Raw genomic sequence first — 25,817 nt, forward strand, 5'->3', positions numbered from 1 at the left:
TCTGGAAAAGTTCATTGTCAATGTATGTTATTTCTGTTGCATGCAATATGTGTGTGTTGTTTCATACAGAACTCATTGCACTACTAAATAACTTTATATTTTTATATTAGTTTGCGAATAGACTTTCCAATCATTCCAACTTCTATTCGCGCTAATCACTTGAAAAAAGCGTTTCTTTCAATGTCAAAGTGCACTGGCAGTTATTAATTTTGCCCATTCACAAAACTTTCTAAGATTTTTCAGAAAATAAAAAAATAAAGATTCTTGCGATTAGTAAGACATGGGCTATGGAAATATTTAACTAACGAAAATAATTTAAATACAATTATTTAGTTTTGATCTCAAATTAACTAAAATATTTTCGAATTAGAGACAAAGATTAGAGAAATTTGAATTCAAATTAGACAAATTCAATTGTAAATATAATATCTTCAAGATCTGAAATAAAACGTGAGCAATTTTAGAATCTGGAGAAGACAGTTAACAACACGATTTTTATTTTCTGAGTTTGTAAACATCACAAACAGTTGCGATCACTTCGCCTTTCAGACAAACTCTAGGACATTATGTACCCTTAGAATCCACATTCGACACGCCACTGGCTGAGAGCGAATATTTTTGTAAATATTAACTTTTGGAACTATTAATAACTATTTTGCAATTTTCAGGATTTATATTTACATTATTTACATATTTTATATTGGATCTGAGCAGTTTGGTTAGTTAAGTTATTCTATTTAACAGAGAATGACAATTATATTTAAAAAAAGGAGTCGTAATCGTAGCTATATTTAAGAAAATCTCTCATTTACTTTTTTTCAATGGGCAAGCATTTCAATGTAAAATACAAGTATTCATACAACTGATTTCTGTATAATAAATTGTTTTTAAGATCATTATCATTTGTCAATTGGTGCACCAATTTCAGCAATTGGATATAAGCCGGTTTTTGAAAATATTTAAAACAGCTATATGAGCTACATGCTCCACAAGACAAAAATAACTTATTTTTGAATAAAAAGTAATGTTTGACGAATAAGAATATTACACTTATACAAAGTAGAAATCGACATTTCCCCTCTCAGCGAACAGTTTGCCAATTTCGGAGAGTCAACAATAAATTATTTCATTTAAATGTCCGGACAAAATTAGTAAGAATACCGATTTTGAGGAATAAATATCATTTAATTAGACAAATTTGTAAAGCAAAACTACGAAGTAAATAATATGTATGTTTTTCGAAAACACTATTTAGTTCGACTGTAAATAAATTATTTATTCATATAAAACTTTAAAAAAATTAACTTACTTAACAGCGACGTATTGAGCAATTTTTGTATTTTGCTGTGTATGGAATTCCATATTTTCACAAGCATCAGTACATTCATATACAAGATAACTGACAATGTCGACACTAAGAATGTCACTAAAAAAAGAAATTAGAATGGCAGGTCAGAATAAATACAAAAATGGTATTAAATAATAAAAGATAAAACACTCAATATAATTCCAAAAAAAGGAGAATTTCAAATATTTTAATAGGCATAATTGGAAGAAATGCTGTGCCTCTGATACAGTGTACTTTGGGTTAATAACTTTTGTCTCAGCATGGGACGCCACCTCGGTTACGAACAGTTGGTAGTAAAAAAACCCGTTTCATTAGAATTCAGAGCTTTTTTTTTTAGGTGCGTAGATATGAAACTGTTTTTTTTTTATAAGTACAAAGCAAAATATTTGAAGAATTATGTATCCTTATATACAAACTCTAAAACTTACAGGATTTTTACTATTTCCCATTTTGTGCATTATAATTATGTAAATAAAAGTACAAGTTTCTAAATTCGAACTTGATCTGAGAAGATTATCACACATTAGAACTGTTAATTATATGCTTTGGATCACACACACGTATAATGTCACATATGTCGGATCAGAGATCCATGATTCATCTTAATTATCAAGGGTGTTTTTTTTCAGGTTACAATAACATGCCACGAACCAAGAAGACGTTAAAATATTCATCTTTAAGACATTTAGAATAAGCAACTGAATCTGTATGACGCAGAAGAAAGAAATTTTCAACCAAAGAATTGTATAAATTGCTTAACATTACATTTAAACATTAAACAACTGAATCTGTATGACACAGAAGAAAGAAATTTTCAACCAAAGAATTGTATAAATTGTTTAATATTACATTTACAATATTAACCTTACGCTATATTGGATAGTCATTTGGCTACATGTTTTTATTTTCATTTATAAGATTCACATGAAAGAGCAACGATGCATCCTTTTTTTAATGTTTTTTATAAACATTTGTAGAAAAAAAACTGATATATGGGTATAATGATACTAGAATTTAATTTAAACCGGAATTTTGGCAAAATACCAAGACGGTTGTTTAAAAATAGTTCTACTATTAAAAATATCATTTTTTTGGCATTGTAAAAAATATATAGGCAAAAAAGGAGTTTCAATTTTATAGCAGAATTTTTATAATATGATTTGCGTCACTGGGATATTGTTTAATGCATAATGTAGCCAATTAGTATACATAAATTTTTTAAGCTTCATGGAAAAAAATGTAATAATTTTCCTAAATTATATGTAGCTATTCAGAAAACATTTTTTTTCTTTTTCTTTTTCTTCTTTTTTGTAAAAGAAATATAAAAGGTCATACATTCTAGGATTAATTCGGTATTTGTCGGCGTTTAAGAAATCTGGAAATGAGAAATTCATAAAATACATCAGATTTTTTTTCCAAAAAAAACTACGTTTAGAAGATTGTATAAACAAATTAAAAATGACGGATTACAGATTGATGAAGAAAGGAGTTCGGCATCTGGCTTATGAGTTTGCATTGGTCATAATGAAATTCATCTTGTCAACAGGAAGAGAAAACAGAATGATGAGCTGAAGAATAGTTGAAACTATTACTGAAAAGGCGCACTGCATAAATATCCAATGGAAAGTCAGAAAAGACAAATCTGTCCTGGCAACGGTTTTCAGCCTTGTCAGCATCGATTTTTTTTTTTAATTTTTTTTTTATTTCAAAGGCGAAGCACTAACAGCAGTATAATTTAAAGTCCCAAAACATCTTGCACAACCCTATCACTTTTGCATACGGTTATAATTTTGTCTTTTAAAAATTTATTTTTCCTATTTTACACCTTATAAATGGTGAAAAATAGAGTTGGATAGTTATTATATAAAATAGGATACCAATAACTCATAAAAATGCAAACTGTTAGTTTTCAGTCATAAAAGCACAATATTATTTTAGTAAGAGATGGCTGATATTTGATATCATCATGATGATGATACAAGATTGCTTTAAACCCTTTGACTACTAAAGCGACATATAGATCCCAATAACTTTTTAAAATTAGTTTAAATCATTATTATTAAAAGTAATTTTTATCTAGTTATTTGACCATCATGTCTCAGCGTCTGACTTAAAAATTACTTGAAGTTTAAAATTATTTTACTCGTATTTTCTCCACAAGAGAAGATAATAGGAATTTTTTTTTAATTCGTAGTCAAAGGCTTAATTAATGAGTGTCTTTTTAATATTCCGACTCTATATTTTCAGGAATTAATATCTGCAATCAGAGTAATCTCCTTGTCATGGCAAATAAATATCGATCAGCTGTTTAGCACAAATAAATAAACAAAAACGAAAATTTTCGAATATATTTTCTAAATAGAAACGTTTTTCATAGCAAAAAAAGCAAAAATAAGTATCTATTAACAAATGTTTTGAAATTAAATTCAATTAAACACACACACACACAAATAGTATAATTTTGGCAGTTACGTGACAGCAAGGAAGAAACTTTTTGAATGAACTTCAATTTATTTTACCAAGAGAGGCATAATTTTTACATAGCACCAGAAGACAAAAGCGAAAATGGCAGTTTTCCCCCTTAGTCGATTTATTACGAGATTCCGATAACAAACCGTTAATGACTAAGGGCACGCGTTAGGAAAAGGGTATCTCGGGTATCTTTGAAACACCAGCGTAGGCAACAGGGATTTTTATGCCTTCGCTCGTGGTGAGCGAAATAAAGAAAAAAGAATTTTTAGAGACCATGTTGGCAATAATTAAATAAAAAAAAGTAGGATTTGGATCAGGAAATAAGAGAAAATTTTAGAATAAAATAGCATGAACAAATTGAAGATAAAAATTTAGAAATTAATTCAGATTGAAATTAGAGATTATATATAATATTTCATATTTGTTAAAAATTTTAAAATCCAATTTGTGAGAATATTTTGTATTGCAACGTAACATTTGTTTAAGTATTGAATTGAAATATTTATCAGTGCATGAACAGATGTAACAGACATGATTACTCGAAGCAGAATATTCTCAGCTTCCTGTCTGAGATACATTCGTGGAATAGCATAATATTGATGGTTAACACTTAATGTATCGACACTACATCAATGCATTGAGAACTGCCATTGGAAAACGATCATTTGTCCGATCGCGGTGTGTTTAGCGTTATCTACTACTTTGAGATGGATTTCAATTCTTAAGCAACAAAGTGCAATAACAATGAACATTAACCCAGTTTAAGACAATGCTGTCAAAGGGACTGATACTTACCTAATATGGTCCACGCAAATGTGTGAATTGGTAGCAAGATTCAGAAAGTAGCTAAGAATCCAAAAAAATAAAGATTTGTCGATTGTAAGAGAAGGCCCTTCCAGCAGTAAGTTCTAATCAAGACAATAAAGATTAATAATTTTAGCGTGTGGCTAAAAAAACTAAATAGATGCAAACAGTTTTTAAATAATAAAGATCTATTTCCCAAAACCAGATCATAAATATTAAAAGAGAAATAAATATAATTAACAATGAAAAGCTGCATGAAAATGAAATAAAAATTCAGCATATTACCTAAATCAAGTTACATTAAAAATTATGTGAAATGTATTTATATGAACAATAAAGCATTCTTCATTGCATCTGTTAAAACTTATACTTTTGTTTTTATGATTTGCGCACAAAATTAACGAAAGGATATCTATTGCAGAAAAATAATTATTCAATAATTAAGAACATTATTTAAAATTGTATACATTATTTACGAGAAAAGAAGAGTACCTTACCTTTAAATCCAAAATTAAATGGGAAAACCCACTATGCAAGAAACTTAAAGTGAACTCCTTCATAAGATTTCTAAAAATAGATGAATGAAGCATCACATATCAGTATTAATGAATAAATACGATATTTAATATGAAGTAGATAAATATACATGAAAAGCAAAAATTGAATAAGTTTTGAATAATCCTTCGCTGTTAAGAAATTCTTGCAGATTAATATAAAGCTATCCAATCATCAATAGTGGAATCCAGGTAGATGAAATAACAATTGAACATTACTAATAAAATTTCTTATGGTAAAAAAAGTCAAGATTTTATCAGTCAATTAAATATCACCTATCTAAAATGATTTACAAGCTACAATTCTAAGGAGATGGTAAATTAATATTGCCCAGGACACCCAAAATTGTTAAGACAATCCTGGTGATACATATTTTCAGTACAGATTTTTCAAATATTAAATTAAGTGTAATGTACAAAAAATTTTGTAAGATAAATATAGTAGAAGAATTTAAATTTTACAATAACACCATTTATACACAAAATAAATCAGCAATATTTTACTAGCAGTGGTGAAAACTAAATTATTTCCCCCCCCCTTTTTAGAAAAGACAAAGATATCGAGCTTTCATCGCAGAATAAACAAGGCAATTGAAAATTTGATATACTAATTGTTAGATGAAATAAGAAAGAAAATCACGTGACAAAATATGACCTTTATCCATTTCTTTACTAGAAATGCAAACCGAATAAACTAGAGAGCTTGCAAACGCAATTAAATAATTTTAATTCTATATCTAAGAAATTTCAGTCGCAGAAATCAATGCTTTCAGCTTACCAAAAAATTAAATAATTAATTTAAATACTAAATTAACACTATTAATTTGATGAATGAACTGGTAAGTGGCCGAAAGCAGCTAGATCTATTTTAGTTCAAAAATATTTTCTGTATTATTAAGGTTTAATTGCAATTTCATTATCCTGCCTCCGTGACATCAAATTTTAGATAGAGCAGGGAATAATACAAATAGCAGTTTTTATACAAAAATTATTTGGAATTTGCCCAAAGCGCCGTTTTATGTTTGTACACTTGATTATAAGGAAAAACAAACGATACTGAATTGACAAAAATTGAAATTATAAGTTAGATATGCATATGATTATACAGAAGGCAGTTTTCTCTAAGAAGAAATATGATCGAAAAAAGTCCATCTGCTTTTTACTGCTGCGCTCCAAAAATATCGAGTTGAAGAAAGGAAATTTTCAAGGTTAAGGATACTTTATAGAATTTTTTCAATCAAAATAGAGCTTTAAATATTCCAGTTAGCGGTTCTATGTAATAAGCATATCAAATCGCATCGATGTTGAACGAGAAAGTGCGTTTTCAACTAAATGCTTGCCAAAAAGTTAAAATATGCCATGGAATGTCATATTATGGCATTAGTTATAAAATAATTCCATTTGAAGAATATAACCTATCCCCGCGAAGATAGGTGGGCGTAAAATTTCCTAATATATTTAATGCTGATGAGATAGGTATCTTTTATAACCTGAAAGAATATTGAGATTAAAGGTGACAATAGAGGGAGAAATCATACGACTGTCATCAAAAAATCGAAAAATCCAAGGTACTTTACAAATGTTAAATCCTTGCTATTACCTCATGAAACAAAGCTTGGATAACAATGGGTTATATAGACAGGATTTTTAAAAAAATTGAGTTGTGATAAGAAGTGACAAAAATCAATCCCGTTCTGTAAGTGTAAATGATTGGCATACAAAGAAAATACCCCAACGTTCTCAGAAAATGCGAAAATTGAGCGTTTCTCTATGAGCTGCAGAAGTCTCTTGTAATATTTAGACTTTGATATGATCAAAAATTTTAAAATGTGATAAGGAAGCGCTTAGTTAAATTGATTTCCCAAAATTTAGAGAGTCAGAGGATTAAAAAGAAAATTAATGCATAGAAATAATAAAAATTGTCCTTTATTTTAAAATCTGTTTAAAACAGTGATGAATTGGTTCTTTGGGATTTTTGGAGTATGATTCTGGTGTGGTGATGAAGCAGTCACACTCGATGTATTTAACTGGTTGGTAGAGCGTTGGATTCGCGTCCCTTAGGTTGCGAGTTCGAACCCCGCCGGCCGAAGATTCCCCGCGTGCTTGGTGGCTGACGCGCGTTAAATCTGTCGTGGTCACAAAGTCCTCCATGTCGAGAGTAATACCACTGGGGGTACTGGATCAGGGGTGATCGTTCTCTGATTCAGGTCTAAATTACGATTAGTGTTTGAGTGAATGAAGTCCGCCCTGTAAAAAGGGTTGTGACGTGTGTGTAGCTAAGTCGTTCTCTTGGCCCTAGATAGCGCTACTATAGAAACAAGAGGCCTCCCCCCCCCAGGCTTAAATCCACTGTCTTTGAACAGCGGGCTTGCCTATGGCAAGTGCCATAAGAAACAATAACAAGAGTTTTCCTGATTACGTGATTTGTAATGTCACTTTAATTACATCTAAACTACGCATGAGTGACGACTTGATTAAGCATTGTTTGCCTGATAAGAATAGTAGCAATGATGAAGAAATTGAAAAAAAAAAATCATTCTTTTCTCTTAAAGATCCATAAAAATCCTCGAGTCATTGAAGAATTTTTTAGTATCTTATCATGACAACAGAGAAATTCAATTCAGAGTGATTTTATAAGAAACAAAAATCCGTCCAACGGAAATTAAAACATTTTTCCCGTTAAGATTAAAGGCAACCATTTAATTTCGGATAATTAATATTTATTAATTGTAAACTGATCTAAAGCATCATGATCAATTTAATAATTTAGAACTATAGTTTATTACTACATGGTCAGAGATTTTAAAAAAATCAAGAAATAAGGAATGTATAAGTATAGTTACCCACAAAGGAATAATGCAATTAAAAAAAGTTGTACCTTTTATTATGTACTGTTTAATTATTTTCTTAAAAAATTAAAATTGTACATAATAGTCATAACATATTAAATGACTACGAGCCTTATTAAAAATAGTCATATACTTTTACACCTTAAGGCTAAAATAGTTTATTGCATATTGAACAAACAGTCGATTTATTGCTGTCTCATGAACATCATACTAATAAAAATTTTACTGCATAATTCGATTCAAAATCAAATTTCTCCCAGAATTTTAAATATATTGTTCTATTCCATATAATATGAAATTGCTTGAGTACCTCTCACATTTAACAATCAAATATTAGTTTGTCTTTTAATTTAAAAATTAGTAATTTATATTTATGATCGTAAGAATAAATCATACTGCACATATATAGTAAGTTGCCTTACAATGAAAGATAGTTAACACAAAAAAAGTATGACATTTTTTTTTTTTTTGTCACATTGCATATACCAATTCAAAATAATGCACATGTGTAAAGAAAATAAAAGGTAAAAAAAGAAGAAAAGGCAGAATCTTACCCAATATCTTCATCCGATGGTGTAGGTGATGTAATTGCTACTAAGGTTGACACACTATTCCTTTTCTCCCACAAAGGATATCTTATTCTCCCCTTGGAAGAAGACGCTTCAAAAGCAGAACTCATACAAATCGAAGGGGAACAACCAGTATTTCTTCTTGGACTTTTACCACGTCGCCCAGTAGGTGGGTGATTGCGATATTTTAGTTTATTACTATGAATCTCTTCATTACTTGAATCACTTTCTGACATTTTGGAATTCATTTGCATGCAGCGTAACTTCTGGACAGCTTTCAGATTTTTTAACGGCTGTGTCTGTTCAAAAATATCATCATCAGAAGATTTAGTATTCATCATTTCCGGAGAGCTGCCTCTCATACTTACAGCAGAATCAGTTTTAGAATTGTTAGCCATATCATCGACGTTAGCATAACCCGGAGAAGAATATCCTTTCATTCTTTTATGCTGTGGTGTTTCGGAGCCACTGGAACTTTCAGACGCATTTCCATCTGCATAAATAATATTTTGTTTGTTTTCGCTATCTTTTTGGGATTTCGTTTGTGTTGTTTTAGAAGTGCAATCATCCTTAATCTGCACCTTTTCAAGCTTGGTATGGATATCTGATACAAGTGGTTCCTTTTTTGTATTTTCACCTTTTAACTGTCTCCGATTTCTTTTAGTTTTCAAAGGAAAAATTGCTTCAGGAGGACAGCCGGAATCAAGACATGTATCCCTATTCTTCGATTGTTCACTGCTTAAAGACGTAGAAGAATTTTTGGATCCATCACTTTCTTGTTCGTCTTCAGAAGTCTCAGAAGCTGAAGAGATTAACTCAATAGCTCGATGAACTTTTCCTACATTCTGAATTTGATAAAATGTATTAGAAAAATGATACATTTTTCATATAATTAAGTATAACAAATAAATTTTATACTTAAACCAAAAACTAATGCTTTATTTTTAAAAAATAAATCTAACTCCATACTATAATCAATATAGATTTATTGTGATAACATTACACACTGAAACTTACAGAAATGAATCACTTCAATGGAGAATTAAACTTTAAGATATGTTTTCTATGACTGAAAATTTTATTTTGAGGTGCTATTTCTTATGTACTTAAACGACAACATGGATTAATGTCAATATAACATTTCATAGTCTTTACAGATTATGATCATTGAACGATATAATGGATGAAATAAGTAATATCTGACAAATTTAATATTTTACAGAATGATGAAGAAATTGTTTTAACTGCAACAAATACCGTCGTTAGAATTACACAGAAAATAATATCTAGAGTGATTGAAATTTAAACAAATATATTGGCCCAGCATTTTCAGATAGCATATAATGAGTACACAGATGACACAAAAGAATGATCTGAAAATCAAAATTATTCTCATAGATTTCATATTAAATTTCCCCGCTTAAAAGAGTTATTTTATGATACTTGCTAAATTAATGAAATAAAGATGAACATCTTAACGTGACAAAAATAAGTTGAGTTTTAAAAAGGTCAATATTTGCAATAAAAATTGAGTTCGGGATGAGACTAAGTATGATGGTAATACCTCTTTAGAATGCTCATTCTATAATAAAAAAAAATTGAAGCGCAATAGCCAGCCAATTCGAAGAATGCGGCTCTCAAGCTTTCAATATAGCATATTTACTAGTAATGTGTCACCATTCTTGAGGGTCCAGACAGTGCACTCTGCAAGACATTTGCATAACATCCATCAAGCCAGGGTTTGGTCCTGGACATGTTTTCTTAAACTTTTTTTTTTAGAAATTAATAATTTGTAGATATTTTTGATTAGTAATTTATTTATTTTTATGTAAAAAATAAATATTCATTCATCTAATATTTCAATTATAATTAAAAGTTAATTTTAAACGTTAAAATAATTATAATATAATTTAACCGATGATAAATTTTAATACCCATCATCGTCTTAAAACCATTAAAAGTTTTAAATGTTTAGATTTTAATGGTGAGAAATTATTTGTTTTTAACTGCATTTATCTAATCGTTAACTCTGTTTCTAACTCCAGTTCTAATCGTATTTCTCACAGAACTTAAAAAGAACGGATAATTAAATACATAAGCAAACGTTAGTAAGCAGTTGTTAAATTATCAAATACGTAGACAGATAACCTTTATGATTTTGAATATGATGATTTTAATTAGATTATTAATACTAAAACGCATCACGAATAAGAATACAAACCATAAATTCTTACCAAAACCGACGCTCTGTGACAGCACTAAAGGATAAGTTTATGAAATAATAATCCCACTGACGGTTCATTATTTCATAAATTACATAATAATTTGAAATTCTTTTGCAGGGAGATTTTTTTACAAGTATTATATAAATATATATTGGATTATTATGATATTGAAATTATATAAATTATTTCTGTTATTTTAGAAAGTCTAAGAAAAAGTGCCAATTCTTCTCTGATTTTGTAGCGACTGGAGAATTCTATATTATTTTTTATTTAATTCAACATAATATAAATAGTTAAAACTTTCTGAAGAGAAAATGTTTGAGTAGACAGATAATGTTAATTTATCGAAGACTGAAGATGAAATCGCTCTGGAATCGCCACACAGTGAAGTATCAAAATTGAGATTAAAAGATGCAGTAATTTATAATTAAGTTATGCGAATTAAAAATAAATGGATTGCATCGGAATCCACAGGTTCAATTTCTCATGAAGCAATGTTGATTGGTGAAGAAATTTATTAATGTACAATCAATATTGGCAATTACTAAATCAAGTTGTTTTTATGAGAGTAATTGGGATAATTACAAAGATTTATCACAAGTTATATTTATAATTAATTTTCTTTTTAAATAATTAAAAACTTCAAAATAATTTTTTATAATGAATAATAACTTTATAACTTTAAAATAAAATTTTAACTATAGTTCAAATATTAGGGTGAATGAACGTTTATTTTTACATAAAAACGAAAAACTTATTAATCAAAAATTTAATCTAATATTTTTTTCAAATGAACTATTAATTTAATTTGAAAAAAGTTTAAGAAAATTTGTCTGGAATCGAACCCCGGTTTCGCTGATGCTATGCAAATGTCTTACCGAGGGCGCTGTCTGAACACTCAGTAATGATGGCAAATTATTAGCATATAACCTATACTGAAAATTTCAAGAACCAATTTCTCGGAATTGATTGGGTATTGCACTTTAATATTGTAATGAATGGTCACTTTAAAGGTGTACGATCATTATATTGCATCTCACCCTGAAACTTAATTTTCCAATCCGGGTCCTTTACTTGGAAGATTTCTCAACTTTATACAAATTTGAGAAACTTCCCGTTAAAATATAGTTACCGAGAAATGAAAGGAATGATGATCATTTCTTAGCAAATGCGTACTTTATAGTTTGACTTCTTGAGGCTCCAAAGCAGGACTAAAATAGATTCGGTTTACTACGCAAAGAACTGGAAAACTTGGTTGAAATATATTATATAAAATTCGAAGAATTATCTCGGTTCCTTCAGCATATATTTATTGCTTCATTTTCTACATTTCATCTTTATCATAAATGCCGATTATGTTATTTTATTTTTCGCCTTGAACGAGAAGAGTTTTTAAGACAGATAAACGCAATCAATCAATGTTTTATTTTATCAATATGTTATATAATTCAAACTGGATTAAATGAACTTCTGGACAGTTAAATAATACAATGAGTCTATTGTAATACAAAATCATGAAATATTCATTTTATTGAATATTTGTGCGAATTTTACTGAAAATAAGTTGATATAATATAATAATAAAGGAAGAAGACTATATCCAAACTTCGAAAGAGGTGTTGAACTGAAAAGAGAATTAAGTCCTTGAAATTTCTAAAACTATTTTCATACGAATGCAGCAAAATATAAATTTTAGTCCTTAAAAATTGAAAGTCACGTCTCAAAACCATTTTCGTACAGGCTGCAGCAAAATATACATTTTAACCCTTAACAATCGGAAGTCACCTCTCAAGTAACAACAGAGATTTGTCAACTACGTCATGTATAAAAATCTAGCATTCAATGAGGGAACTCCATAACAATTTTAGTTTCTTCATTATATAAAAACTATATAAATGAAATATTAGAATTAAATCCAAATTATGATATTACATGTTTTAAATAAATTAACGTAACTGATTGTTTCATGTGTATTTGTATTTTATTTCTATTCTCATTTATATATTTTCTAATGAACAGAAATACTTTCAAACAACAATAGCCCATTTTTTCTCTTTTATAAAAGTATCATTCCCCCAAATTAGTTCATTTAAAATTTTCACAAATTAAAAAAATACTTTAATGACACTGTATAAATCCACTGACTTTTTGGAGAACTCATTTTTCCTTTTTTTTTTTTTTTTTTTTTCATTTCTTTAATATAATTCTCTATCCATTTCTTCATGATAATGGTAATCCATTTGCATACAGTAAAACAAAACCGTCTGTTTTTTTTTAATAAAATACATTTGTATTTCAAAAGAATATATTTAAAATCGCCTTAGTTTCATCAGACAGAAGTCGTAATTTATAATGAATTTTATAGTTCATTTTTGAAAAGCTGAAAATACTCTAAATGTACAAACGTAAAATGTTATTATTTTTTTTCATTGCTTCAACCAAATTTCTCAAACATTTTCTAAGACCGATTATTCGCCAAAATATTCGTTAGGGAAATGAATTAATAATTCTTTATAACTGCCCTCAAATCAAATTTCTAAAGTAAATAAATGATGCACAGTCGATCAAAAAATATCCGGATACTTTTTATTGTTCGTAACCTATAGAAATTCAAGGGAGTGTGGGGGGGGGGAGGTCACTAGACATGTCCTCTTTAAAAATATGTGAAATGCATTCGCATAAGGAGTTGTAAAGGGTAAAATGTATCGCATATACACGTTCATATTTGTATGTTTTCAAATTTTCCAGCACCAAATCCTAATTTTTTTAATAATCCTCTTTTAAAATGTTATAATGAGAGAAATGCCAAGATAAACTCTGCCAGATCGGTTCAAATAATTGGAAATATATGAGAAAAAAAGATTGAAGGACTATTTCAATAAATACAATCATAACATATAAATCCCCTTATTAATGCTCTCCTTTATTTAATTTTACATTTCAGTCGTTAAAACGATAACTTTGCCCTAAGTATGCTTAAAGTTTGTATTTTTCCTATTTGTATTTACCTTTAATGATAATGAAACATGATCAAATAAGTATTCGAAACGTATGCTTTTGTTTCTATATTTAATTACAAAAAGTAATAAATACAAAGGACGATCGAGATGCATTGTTTAAAAATTAATTCTGCATAAAATTAGCAATTAATATAAAAAATAAAATAAAAAAGCTTAAATAGTTTTTGAAACAGTTGAAAAATAAAAGATATCAATGCTTATTTTCTGAAACATTCGTTTGCAATTGAAACAAACAACGACGCAGTTAGTTTGCATACTCTGGTTTCAAATAAATGATAAATGAATGCTTTTTAAAAATTCTTCATAATCTCTTTCCATCAGAAGGTGAATTAACTATCTACTGAAACATTTTTAAGCTTTTGTTTCATTATTAAAGAAGGTATTTTGCCAAAGTTTATTGACACTGCATTATACATACAAAATAAATTGTTTCTGCATTTTATTCAATAATAATGTTTTATTTATTACACATTTAATGCTTTAAAAATTTATATTTCGTATAGCATTTTGATTCTTATCTTTATTCATTAATTAAAAATCTTGCAAATCATTTTTACAACTGTATTCGGATTCCATTTGTCCCGAACGATACTTCGGTTAAACTGTAAGCGGAGCAGAATTTTTTAAACGTATCGATTTTCCATCATCAACTTTGCGTTTATATTTAAAAATAAAAGATATAATCTCAGTTTAAAGCAACAATGAAAACATGCTTTGTTTTCCACTCCATTGGGGCTTTTTTTATTCCTGCCAGAGAATTTGAGGGAAATAAGATTTGGAACGATGGTGCCCCTTTAACTGGATTCAAAATTTATTATTCTCTATTCAAAAAAAAAAGTTTACAGGTTAATTGAAAAAGTATTTAAAAATCTAAAATATGCCTCCATATTTTAAGAAGAATCTAATTTTTTTTTAATCTTTTTCATTGAGCCTTTTAATGCAAAATAAGAATTACTTCAAAGATTCATTATATCCTGAAATATACTGAAAAAAAAAATGTAAGTTCTCGTTTAACATTAAGAATTGAAATCTTCAATCATTTAAAACTCGTGAACCGTTTTTTCAAAATTACAAAATTTTATATGTATTCGATCTCTTAATATGGAAAATTTATGTACAAATTCGATTGTTACTACTTGAAAAAAATTGAGTTTGAGTAAATCTAGACATAGAGATGATCCTTTATATAATAAAAATTTCGTGAATTTATAGAGAACATATTTCTACAGACATTTACAATTTAATTGTGCAATAAGTAGTTTCGGAATAACGGGTAGAAATCAGATACTTTTTTGAAGGAATGAGTATTTACTGAAATGCAACATGAAATAATTATTAGCATATTTCTTGACTTGCAGATGTAATTATTTAATGATTTTAAATTTTGCTTTAGACATGTTGGTTTCTCGGTAAGTTTTGTCGTCTGATATCCATATGAAAACAATTCTGATAAAGGAGGCTGTTGAACCTTGGGTAACTTTTTCTATTATGCAATTAAAATTATAATTTACTGTTTTATTTTAATTATAGGTACCCTATTTTATGTAACTTCTTTTTAACGCCAGCTTTCAATATTCACAAACATTCAGATAAAGATGATTAATTTTAGGAAATATAATGTCATACAAAATGATCAATTGCATAAGAGGGTCTTTTATCTTGGATCAAAGCATCTTGTACTTTCGAACATACTATCATTAGTCTTGTTTCGTCTGAATTTTAAAGACGATGAATAGGGAAAAGACTTTATCTCAATTGTCTCTCGACTGCTGTACTTAAATATCTCTTTCCCAGATTTTTTAAAGGCCATCAATCGCCGAATTAATGTTGTAATTTTAATATTAAACAATTTACATGATTCTCTGATGAAAATTTCCGTGTCTCCTTTACCACAAACAAGTTCAATTGCTTATTTTATAGTTTCAAGATTAATATTTAAAAGCGCACTCCCCTCCATCTTACTTCGTAACATATTATAGAGAGAAAACGAAGATAACTGTAATTAGCAGTATATATATTGGATATGTGGTGCATTAAAGAAGAAGGTGACAGTTTACAATTGTAACACGGGATAATTTTTGTATATCCGAATTTAGAAACAGTTTTACCACATAATTATATTGCACAAACAAGAAAATTGGGAAAATCGTCAAAAAATCCGCAAAAACTGTTAATAAAGAAACACGATTCTTTAATTTTTTTTTTATATATAGAAAGAATAATTTCATATCTGCATTCAGAATCAAGGCCTTAATAGTCAACAACGCAATCTATCAAGCCTGAGTATTGCTTAAGATAGTCCCACTGTTTGCTACTAGATGGCAGCACATTCCTAAATGAAGGTTAGCAATTCACAGTACAAGTCTCCTCTACTCAAAACATTTGCTCATATACCGATAACAGTATTAGTAATCCTTTTATCCCCATTGTAAAAAATATAAGAGTTCTATATCCCTTTAAATTTTCTTTTTTTAAGAATGCCTGCTTTTTAAAAAAAATGAAATACAAAACTTTTAAAGAAAAACAAAATTTCGGAAATCTTGTTACTTGCCTACAAGGAATGAATAGCCATATATGCTTTAGGATTTCGATTGTTCCCTTAATTACAAAATCTTTACATTTAATTCTGAGGAACAATAATATGTACAAAGAATTGTGGAGTAATTTACATTTAATTCTGAGGAACAATAATACGTACAAAGAATTGTGGAGTAATTTCAATACATTACCAACGAATTTTCAAAATAAGTCTCTGCATCTTCACATGATTCTCTGGGAACTGTAATTAAAATTGTTCTTTCAAGCGGGAAAATCTAACATGGACACTACGGGAATAGTTTGGGTTTCAGAAAGTTTTATTCAGATAAGAAGCTTTTATACGAATACATAGGGCCTTTATCATATTTCTGAAGAATCAGTTTAAAAAATATTTTATAACTAGTGACTTGATAAGAACAAAACAACAGTATTGAAAAACACATAACTTCAAAGAAATCTCAACAAAAATTGATACACTCAACACATGGAGGTACAGCGTGAAACATTTTTTTTTTTTCTTTGCTGCTCAGAAAAATTTTATTTACATTTTTGTAACGCAATATAATGAAAATTTATAAATAATAACCATCGACAAAACGTATTTACGTTAAAAATTTCATTAGATGTCTTTTCAATATTTTTTACTGTCTAATGGTTACTGAATTAATCGGGAATTGCAAAAGGAACGACAAAACTTACCAAGTGACCATTGTAGGCGGCTTAAAAGAGATGCACCACGTTCTGAAGCCGGTGTCGAACCAAACGCGTCCCAGAAAAATCGCTAATTCTAAAGACCATCCCCAGCTCAAAACACGTACTAGTTTGAACTGAGAGCACGCACGAACCGAAACTGCTCTTTTTCTATCTTATTTCTTCATATAAGTAAAGTAAAAATTATGTTAAAAAAAAAGGTAAAGTATGATATCAAAAATTAGCAAGTAATATTTACAAATGTAATGATCAAAAAGTATTTTCTTGAGCACAAATATTTTTCAGTGATTCATGGCTCAAAATCGATTTAAGACTTAAACTTACTTCCTGCACCAATCTTAAACCTTTGATCTTCGAGTTCAGCTGGACATTTTACAACTTCGCAGAACCGTCTAAACAGTTAATAAGCAATACAAACCGTCATCCCTTTCATCTATATTACTAGCTTCTTAGTTAAATTTGTCCTGGTCTTCAGTCTTAAACATTTCTATATTTAATTAATGAATTGTTTAACTTGGTAAAAACATATCTGACGTACGTTAGTTTATCTCAATAATAATCATTTTCATGTCTAATGTTTCCGTTATTATATTTAAAGAAAGTTCACTGGCTCTCAGAAGATAAAGGTACACCAGGATAAACCGATTCACCACCGGGCGAGTCGCACCCTGTTTAAAAAGGAAAAAAAATATTATGCTTAAATAAATATCTCCCACTGGTATATCGTTTATACATCGTGTGAAAATTACGTATAAATTCCACAGAAAACGTCCAGAACTTGAACAAGTTTTGAACATTCAATAATTCGAACCGATTTCTTTAGATATTATTTTGAAAAATGGTAAAAAGAAAAGAATGTCCTTAGACCAGTACTCATGGAACAAACCTGGTTTTTGTAAAGAAGCGCCATAATAAGAGCCAATGGAACGGTCCAGTGAGCCTAAAGAGAAAATAAAGAAATTAGAAAAGACAAAATTCTTGATATCCAAAAAATACGATTTTTTAAATATTATTCTTAATTAAAAGTTAGCTTACTCTGTATCTACTATTGAACATAAGCAAAAGAGCTCCATCGATTCCCTGAACAAATAAGTTCCTAAAAATAAAAATAATAAACGACGGTTGTTGATTGACAAGTACAAAAGAGCATTTTAGCATAACAGAGAAACATGAATCAACATAATAGCAATCATAATATAATCAACATCACAGTGTGATTTTTCTCACAAAGAAAAAGCTTTATTGGAAAAGTTTAAAAAAAAACCATGTTAAAACATTGCGTACGGCACTCTGCGCGCTCAACGCACTCCCAGAGACCGCACATTTTTGAACGCTCTAGCAGCACGCTTGGTAAGCAATAGGATGCATATATGCCCATTTTTTTATTTTGCATTTTGTATTATATTCACATAAAGTATTCTTAAATATTACTATATATTTTATACATGTATTTATTATATTAGATTTTTTTACATTTTAACTATTATTTATTTCACAGACTTGAATAATACTTTAGAGTGTGATATTTGGTAAAGCATATTCCCTTGTGCCATGATATTCGGCACGATTTGCACCAATGTCTTGTTTTAAGACATTAAGGACCGCTCACGAATTTTCTCGTGTTTCGCGATCCATCTGTTACGGATCGCGTGTCCCGTCTGTTAATGCGTCATAAATATCAAAGTTATAATGATTTTAGAATGTACATGTTTGCTCAAAAACATGCTGCCCTAGGCTTATGTCTTACAGGTACTAAATATGTTAAATATTTGCCTTCTGTTGGTTATCCATCGATTTAGCCGAAAAGACATGAAAACGAGATATCTCGTGAACCGACTGCAACGTTCGGCCTGCTAAAACGAGAAATCTCGTAACCCGTACGCAATGTGCTAACATACAGCATAATAAAATGCAACACAAATCAATGCAGCAATAACAAAAAGATGCTTTTCTGGCGAATGATGAAGATTCAGTAACAGACCCAAAATTCGATTTAAAAGAACATATTAATTAAAAGAACACTTTTAACAAATTTAAAAGAAAATTTAGCTTCGCACTTTATTGTGTTATGAAGAAAATCGAGAGTACATTTTAAACGCTTTTTCTTGTCTGTCAGATTTGAAAATTACCCACACATCGACAAAAAAGTTAATATAGTTAAAAGTTGCACTATAGTATATAGGTGGTAAATCCTATATATATAAATTTTATTTCGCTAAGACACTGTGTTTCTGAATTATTGCGGGCATACAGACCCACAGAAGGAAGAGAGATTTCATTCAAAAAGTATAATAACCTACAATTCTGATGATAAAATAGGAAGTTAAATTTCAGATATCTATTTTTTGGCTTCTTGAAATATCATATACAAAGGCACATAGACAAATAGAGTTCCTGAAAACGGATTATCTAAATTTTGCGAGAAATAAGGATTTTTGTGTTTAGTATACATGAAAGATTTCATCCGTCTAGCTTGTTGCGTTTTGAGTTATATTATTCACAGGCAGGCATAACTTTAAAAAAAATTCGGACTCAGGGATATCTAAGACATGGAAATTCATCAAAATCTTGAGATCGTATTTTCAGGCGATTAAAATATTTTTTCTTTGCATATTTTACAATGAAGAAAGTAGAAAAATAAAAAAGAGAATTTACCAATCCTCTCTTATAATATGATCACTTTGAAACCTAGCACTGAATGACTGGCTTCTTGTGCTTTCACTTCAAAATAATATCCTGCTGTCCAATAGCAAAGAAAAAAGAATACATAAATTCTTCAAAACTTAATACTTTCCATCTATTCCAGAAATAAAGGCATATTCAACAACTGAAATTTAACATAAAATGGCCAGAATTAAAAGTTAAATTGAAAAAACTCGCACAGGAAGTTATTTTAATAAGAGTTTCAAGCAAGTGACACAACTGTCAAAAATCTGATGTATTTTTTTATACAAAAACTAATGAAATGCTACATTTCAAAACGTTTTCGCTAAAAAGGGTGATGAATGCCTCAATATTCTTTTATGAAATGTCATAGAAGAACGTAAATAGTTTTCAGTTTGTTTATTGTATGGACATCTCGAGGTAAATGAGAAACTTCCCAATGATGGATTAGTAACTCTAAAAATTATTTTTGTGCAGAGGCGAACAAATAATCTATGAAAAATTTAACTGCCTTTTGATCAGATACAAAACACAAAATACCTATATTCTTCATATAAACTTGTAACTAAAATTGAAAATAAAATGTATTTCTAATAATATACAAAATAACAGTAAAAACTAAATAAAATTCGAACTCCCTTCCCTCAAATGGAGACGAGAAAGAGTCGACACCACAAAAAGATAATTTGTTTCTGCAAGAAACTCATCAGTAAATGTTCGGTCTGACAAAATTGGCCATTGGCCGAGCATATTGAGAATAAACTACGTTATAAAACGTCGTCTTCTGCAAAGATTTTACTAGAATCAAACTAGTAAAAATTTAATGTTTCTCTGTGCTTGAATAAGAACAAAAATTGTTTTATAAATTATCACTAAAATAAATTTAAAAAAGAGGATGTTCTTTAATGTCTATATAAAGCTGCCTTAACTAGAGTACTGCTTTGATTTATGTAACAATAAAATTGTCTGTTCTGGTTTAAACTTCAAAGCTATTTTTCGTTCTAAACTAGTAATTTGAATTATATTTAAAAGATTATGTTGATACTATATTTAAATCTCATATTTTGATGGTTTTAACATATCTTATTGTATAACGTAATATATTAAATATATGAAACTAATATAATAAATCTATGCTATAAAAATTCATAAAAAGGTTAAAAAAAATATTTACACAAAATTTGGAAAGTTAATAGACACAAAACAGGTGTTGCTGCATAGTGTAATAGCCAATTGGTACACTTTAGTTTATTGTCAAAAAACATAGCATTTTTAACCAATTTTTTATTGATTATACAATTATATAAAGGAAATAATGTTTTCAGAGGGAATTAAAAATTCATGCATTTTAGGGTTAAATGCATTAATAAATAATATTTTGATGCCTGAATTTATTCAATTCCATTTGTGATTATACACAGTATTACAGTAATTACAATTATGGCAGATTAATGTTATGAAATTTGAAATTTGTTTAAGAAATATTGAGCATCTAAACGAACATCAATAAAGTTAAACAAACGCAAATTGTCCTTTTCTTGTTAAGAAATATGGAATTGTTATCCATAAATTTTTAAGAGAAATAATTCGTCAGAATGTTTGTATAATTAAATAGTTAAATCTTATAAAGTATTTATTACAAAATAAAATTCCCATTTCTCTGGAATTTGTTATATTCTGCAAGTGACATTATATCAGCTGACGAGTAAAAATACTAGTTTATTACAAGGATAGAAATTATCCACCGCATTAAAAAATAGCTACTGGTAATAAAATATTATGGCAATGGAATTTTTTTACTATGATTTCATACTTTTTCCCGCTGACGAAATTTTAAAATATATTTTTGTATTACAACCACAAGAAATGCATGATCAGCAGCATTCTATGATGAATGCGCTCCTAAATGCACCATTTTAGAAGCAACACAGAAAATTTAATGTAATGGAAAAACTACTCATAGGAATGAGCCGAAATTTGGCACTTCCCCATAAAATGGTCTTGTCCGATTTATGCCAAAATTTAAATATTTTGCAATTTGAAAATAGCTTTTTCGTGTTAAATAGTATGCAAAACGTGTAGAATAACTTACATTTTCATAACAAAAAAAGTTTAGATCAATATCTTAATAAGTTTTTAAGATATGAATAAAAGTTCAAAATTTAATTTTGAAATTAGAAAGTTAAAATTTTATTAGCTCATAATTTCGAAATGAATTGAGCTACAGTAATGAAATTTGGTCTCTGAGAATAACTTATGATGAAGTTTTAAAATTTGATGAGAAAAATTGGTGGAAATTTTGAAGCTTGCTCTCATTTCAATACATAAACGACCTCTGACGAATTTTTTGAATTCCAAAGTCTTTAATAGTAGGCCCTTAAAAATACCTTTTTTATGATTATAGGATGAACGATGCAAGAAATTTATCTTTATTGAGAAATTGTAAAAAGACTGAAGTAGGTGAATTTTAAACAGTAAAATTTTTATGCTTCGGATATTTTCGCGAATTTTTCCTTCGAATAAATTTATATAAATGCGTGAAGTATCTTCATTGTTTAAAAATATTTTTCTTTTCTGATGTTTTCGGGGATTTCGAGCGGTTTTAACACAGTTTCAAGATTGTCAATTTTGCACCTATATCCCTAATGCTATATTTATTTATTTATTTATCTTTTTAACATATAAATGCTTACTTAACCCTTTAAAGGGCCATTTTTTTCTAATCATATTATGTTAAAATATTTTTAGGCTTGAAATTAGAATAAGAAAAGGGATTCATTTAGCTTATTAGATAAATTTAATTTGATAAATTAATTTGGTTAATTAATAATTAAGTGACAAACCAAGACACATCATTTTGTGTGAGATAAAGAACTGAAGCATCTAAGTTTCTATCTTTCTAAAAACATTTGTCAGAACTTATGCCAATCTACATAATTTCATACAAAGATTGATAAATTTGGTGGGAAGCATACTTCCCAGGGCCTAGAAAGGGTTAAATTGTCATGCTTCCGAAGAATGTAGAAATATATATATCCAGACAATTGATGGTTTTGAATTATTTGTCTACTTTATTGGCTTAAAAGCAAATGAAAAAGAAAAAAAGAAAAAAATGTGGCAAAGTTATCCCTCTTTAGTGTACTCTTTCCTTATGTGCTATGCTTTCGTTTTTGAAATTTAGTGATAAATACAGCTTCATAATTTATATATTTCCTTCACGTAATCATACAATGTGAATTCTGAAAATAAAAGCCGTATAACGTTGCATTTTTCTTTATTTCTGAAAGGGCTAGTTTTCGTAACAAAGAAAACAAATCATCCAATATAAATTTTTTCCATTCAATTATTTATTTATTTTTCGTTTTTTGCGTACAGTATACAAGAAAATGAATGAAACACTATATTAAAACAATAAGAAAAAACAACAACGTACACTGAAAAGTTAATTAATGCCAGAAATGCGAGAAAAAAGATTCCATTCAAACATCCTTAAGGTTAAAGTAACAGAGGGGAAAAAACACTCACCATATCAATTTGCTTTGCACAGAACGCCATTCACAAAATTTTGGATCCAAGATTACATTACGCTCTGGTATGTGTAAAAGATTTCTGATGAGGAGCAGACAATTCTTCAGATAATTACAGTCTTCTTCCTTCAATGGTATCATATGCTTTTCCTAGGTTAAAAATAATCGAAAACGCTTTTGTATTGTGTTCTTAGATTTTGAAAATATTACAATGTTTCATTTCTTTATGTCAGTTAAATTACACTGTCTCTCAAAAGTTAAAGGTACGACCAATTCTTTTATGTCTAATTTGCAAAATAATGAACATAAAAACAGGGAAATTGTAGCAATTGCATATTAGACATTTATCGAATTCTATCCAATTTTAGTATTAAATATAATTAATTTATTACGTATTTATGATATAAAATTCCATTCCAATAAATGATGAAAGAAATATATCTATTTAAAATCTAAATAAATGAATTTTGAGAAGGAATGTGTCCTCCATTAACTGTAAAGCATTGACAGCAATGACTTTTAATACTTTCAACTACATTGACAAATATCAACCAGTGGGAATGGTTTCTCAAAAACTATCTCGCATACTCTCCGACTGAAACCAAAATTGGACTAAGAGCTACAATTTCAGTCACAAAATCACATACAAAATTATATATATTTAAGTCATTGCGTTTTTGTGTTATCGCGTTTATATGCTTCTGGAAGTACAGGCCGACTGACATCAATCTTTAGTTGGATTTGAGTCAAAGATAGGTTTCTCCTACAGATGTTAAATCTGTGCACCGAATTTTACCCTCAAACTTTCTTCGTATCGTGTTAACTTATATTCAAACAGCAGGACAGACAGACTCCTCTGAATGTATTTTGGTTAAAAATCGAAAAGAATCGACAAATTTGGTGCAAAAGCCATATAACAAATATCCTCCGTCTAGCCTAAAACCTTTTATCTTTGTCACAGATGGACAGACAGACGTTTTCCAAATATGTGTTTTTCACACTCAGGAAGGTTTAAAACTTGGAGATACGTCACAATCTCGTAACTGAATTTTTTGGCGATTATAATACTTTCTCTATACTTTATATATGAGAAAGTAAAAAGGGAATTAAAGATCATTCACGAAGCGCTTGTTTCAAGTTCATTTAACTACCTCGGGGTGGGAGGCGGGGTAACTACAGCAGCTACCTGTCTTCTGAGGTAATCCTGCGAAGTGCTCAGTGACCTCACTGCAGTGGATCCATTCAAAGTGCTCTTTGGTCCAACATAAACCGGCATTTTCCTGTCGTCAAGTAAGAGAGGCGCACACACAATGTTTTCTCGAAATTGAAATTTAGATTGAAGCCGATTCCAGAGTTTGGGGGCCATAATGCGAGATAATTGAGCTTTCTAGCATCAGCCATTTGTACGTTACATGTCAAACTTATTTCCATCCACACGATCCCCTGCCATTTTAACGAATCAGATACAAGATTCCTCTGACACATTACCATATCTTCGCAAATAAAATTGATTAGCAAGCATTCATAGAAACATTTCATAAATTATGAAAGCAAGATATTCAAACGTATTTCAACTTTTGAAGGCTAGTGGAGTTCATTTACTACTAAAAAATTCATACTTTTATAATTATTTATGCAACTATTACATACTCTAATTGTGGCCTAACAGCTAATTTCTAACTGTTAGAGATACACATTTATTTCCTTTGGAAAAATTCTCTAAATGGCAAGCAGCATAATTTTATGTTGGATAGATAAATGTACTGCTAAAAAAAACTACGAAAATCTAAATTTTTATTCAGTTCTAATTCAGTGAAATATTCTTGGCGCAATTTGTTAAACATTTTAAACAATAAAGAAAGCTAAAAAAAAAAAAAACTTTTGAGACCCAAACTGATCGAGTTGTGAAGTTTTGAGTTGCAACATTTTACGCCAGCCAAATTGTTAACCAGACCATTTTGATGAAACGCCGTGTGTTGATTGGCGGATCTTCACAATTGGAAACTATCTAAATCCCTTAATTGGCAAATGGAACTGGAAACTGTCTAAAATCCATTAAGTATGAAAATATGTATTCATGTCGTAACATTCTTTCTTTTCTTTTCTTTTTATTTAGGAGTATTATGAATTACAGACAAACTACTTTATTCTCATTTACGAAAGGAAAATATGCTTACAAAATTTCCAACTGGAATGTTTAGTGGCCAGTAATGTGAACTGAATGAGCCTGAGAATGCAGCCAGTGATAGATCTGATATCCATGTGAGAGCATAATTTTTAAAATAGAGGAAATGTCCTCTACCAGACAGATTAACAATATTGATTCGTAAGAAAAATGAAATTAATGAAAGGGGAAATATTAAGTATCGAATTTACTAAATCTTGCTCTAATTTTGCATTTGATAATTTTAATTTTAAGTATTGAGTTTTTTATTTCTTTAATTTTTTAGATCACAAGAGATAGAAACGTAGGTTCTTTAACGCAGTTATTTTCCCATTTTTCATCGTGCTTCAATATTTTTAAAATTCAGAATAT

The 25,817-nt window shown here is 29.1% G+C and overlaps 1 protein-coding gene across 2 annotated transcripts in view; it reads right to left on the reverse strand.

Moving 5' to 3' along the window:
* Window positions 1-25,817, reverse strand: part of LOC129960787 (protein timeless-like) — a 145,410-nt gene that overhangs the window by 52,087 nt on the left and 67,506 nt on the right. For both annotated transcript variants that reach the window (XM_056074431.1, XM_056074430.1), the window contains exons 6-12: window positions 23,280-23,431; window positions 18,126-18,186; window positions 17,977-18,030; window positions 8,582-9,441; window positions 5,122-5,191; window positions 4,616-4,728; window positions 1,310-1,426 (exon numbers count right to left, since the gene is read on the reverse strand). In XM_056074431.1, the coding sequence (XP_055930406.1) occupies window positions 1,310-1,426; window positions 4,616-4,728; window positions 5,122-5,191; window positions 8,582-9,441; window positions 17,977-18,030; window positions 18,126-18,186; window positions 23,280-23,431 (1,427 nt within the window). The remainder of the gene's footprint in view (window positions 1-1,309; window positions 1,427-4,615; window positions 4,729-5,121; window positions 5,192-8,581; window positions 9,442-17,976; window positions 18,031-18,125; window positions 18,187-23,279; window positions 23,432-25,817) is intronic.

Source organism: Argiope bruennichi, chromosome X2 (assembly GCF_947563725.1).
Source record: "Argiope bruennichi chromosome X2, qqArgBrue1.1, whole genome shotgun sequence".
Classification (NCBI taxonomy): domain Eukaryota; kingdom Metazoa; phylum Arthropoda; class Arachnida; order Araneae; family Araneidae; genus Argiope; species Argiope bruennichi.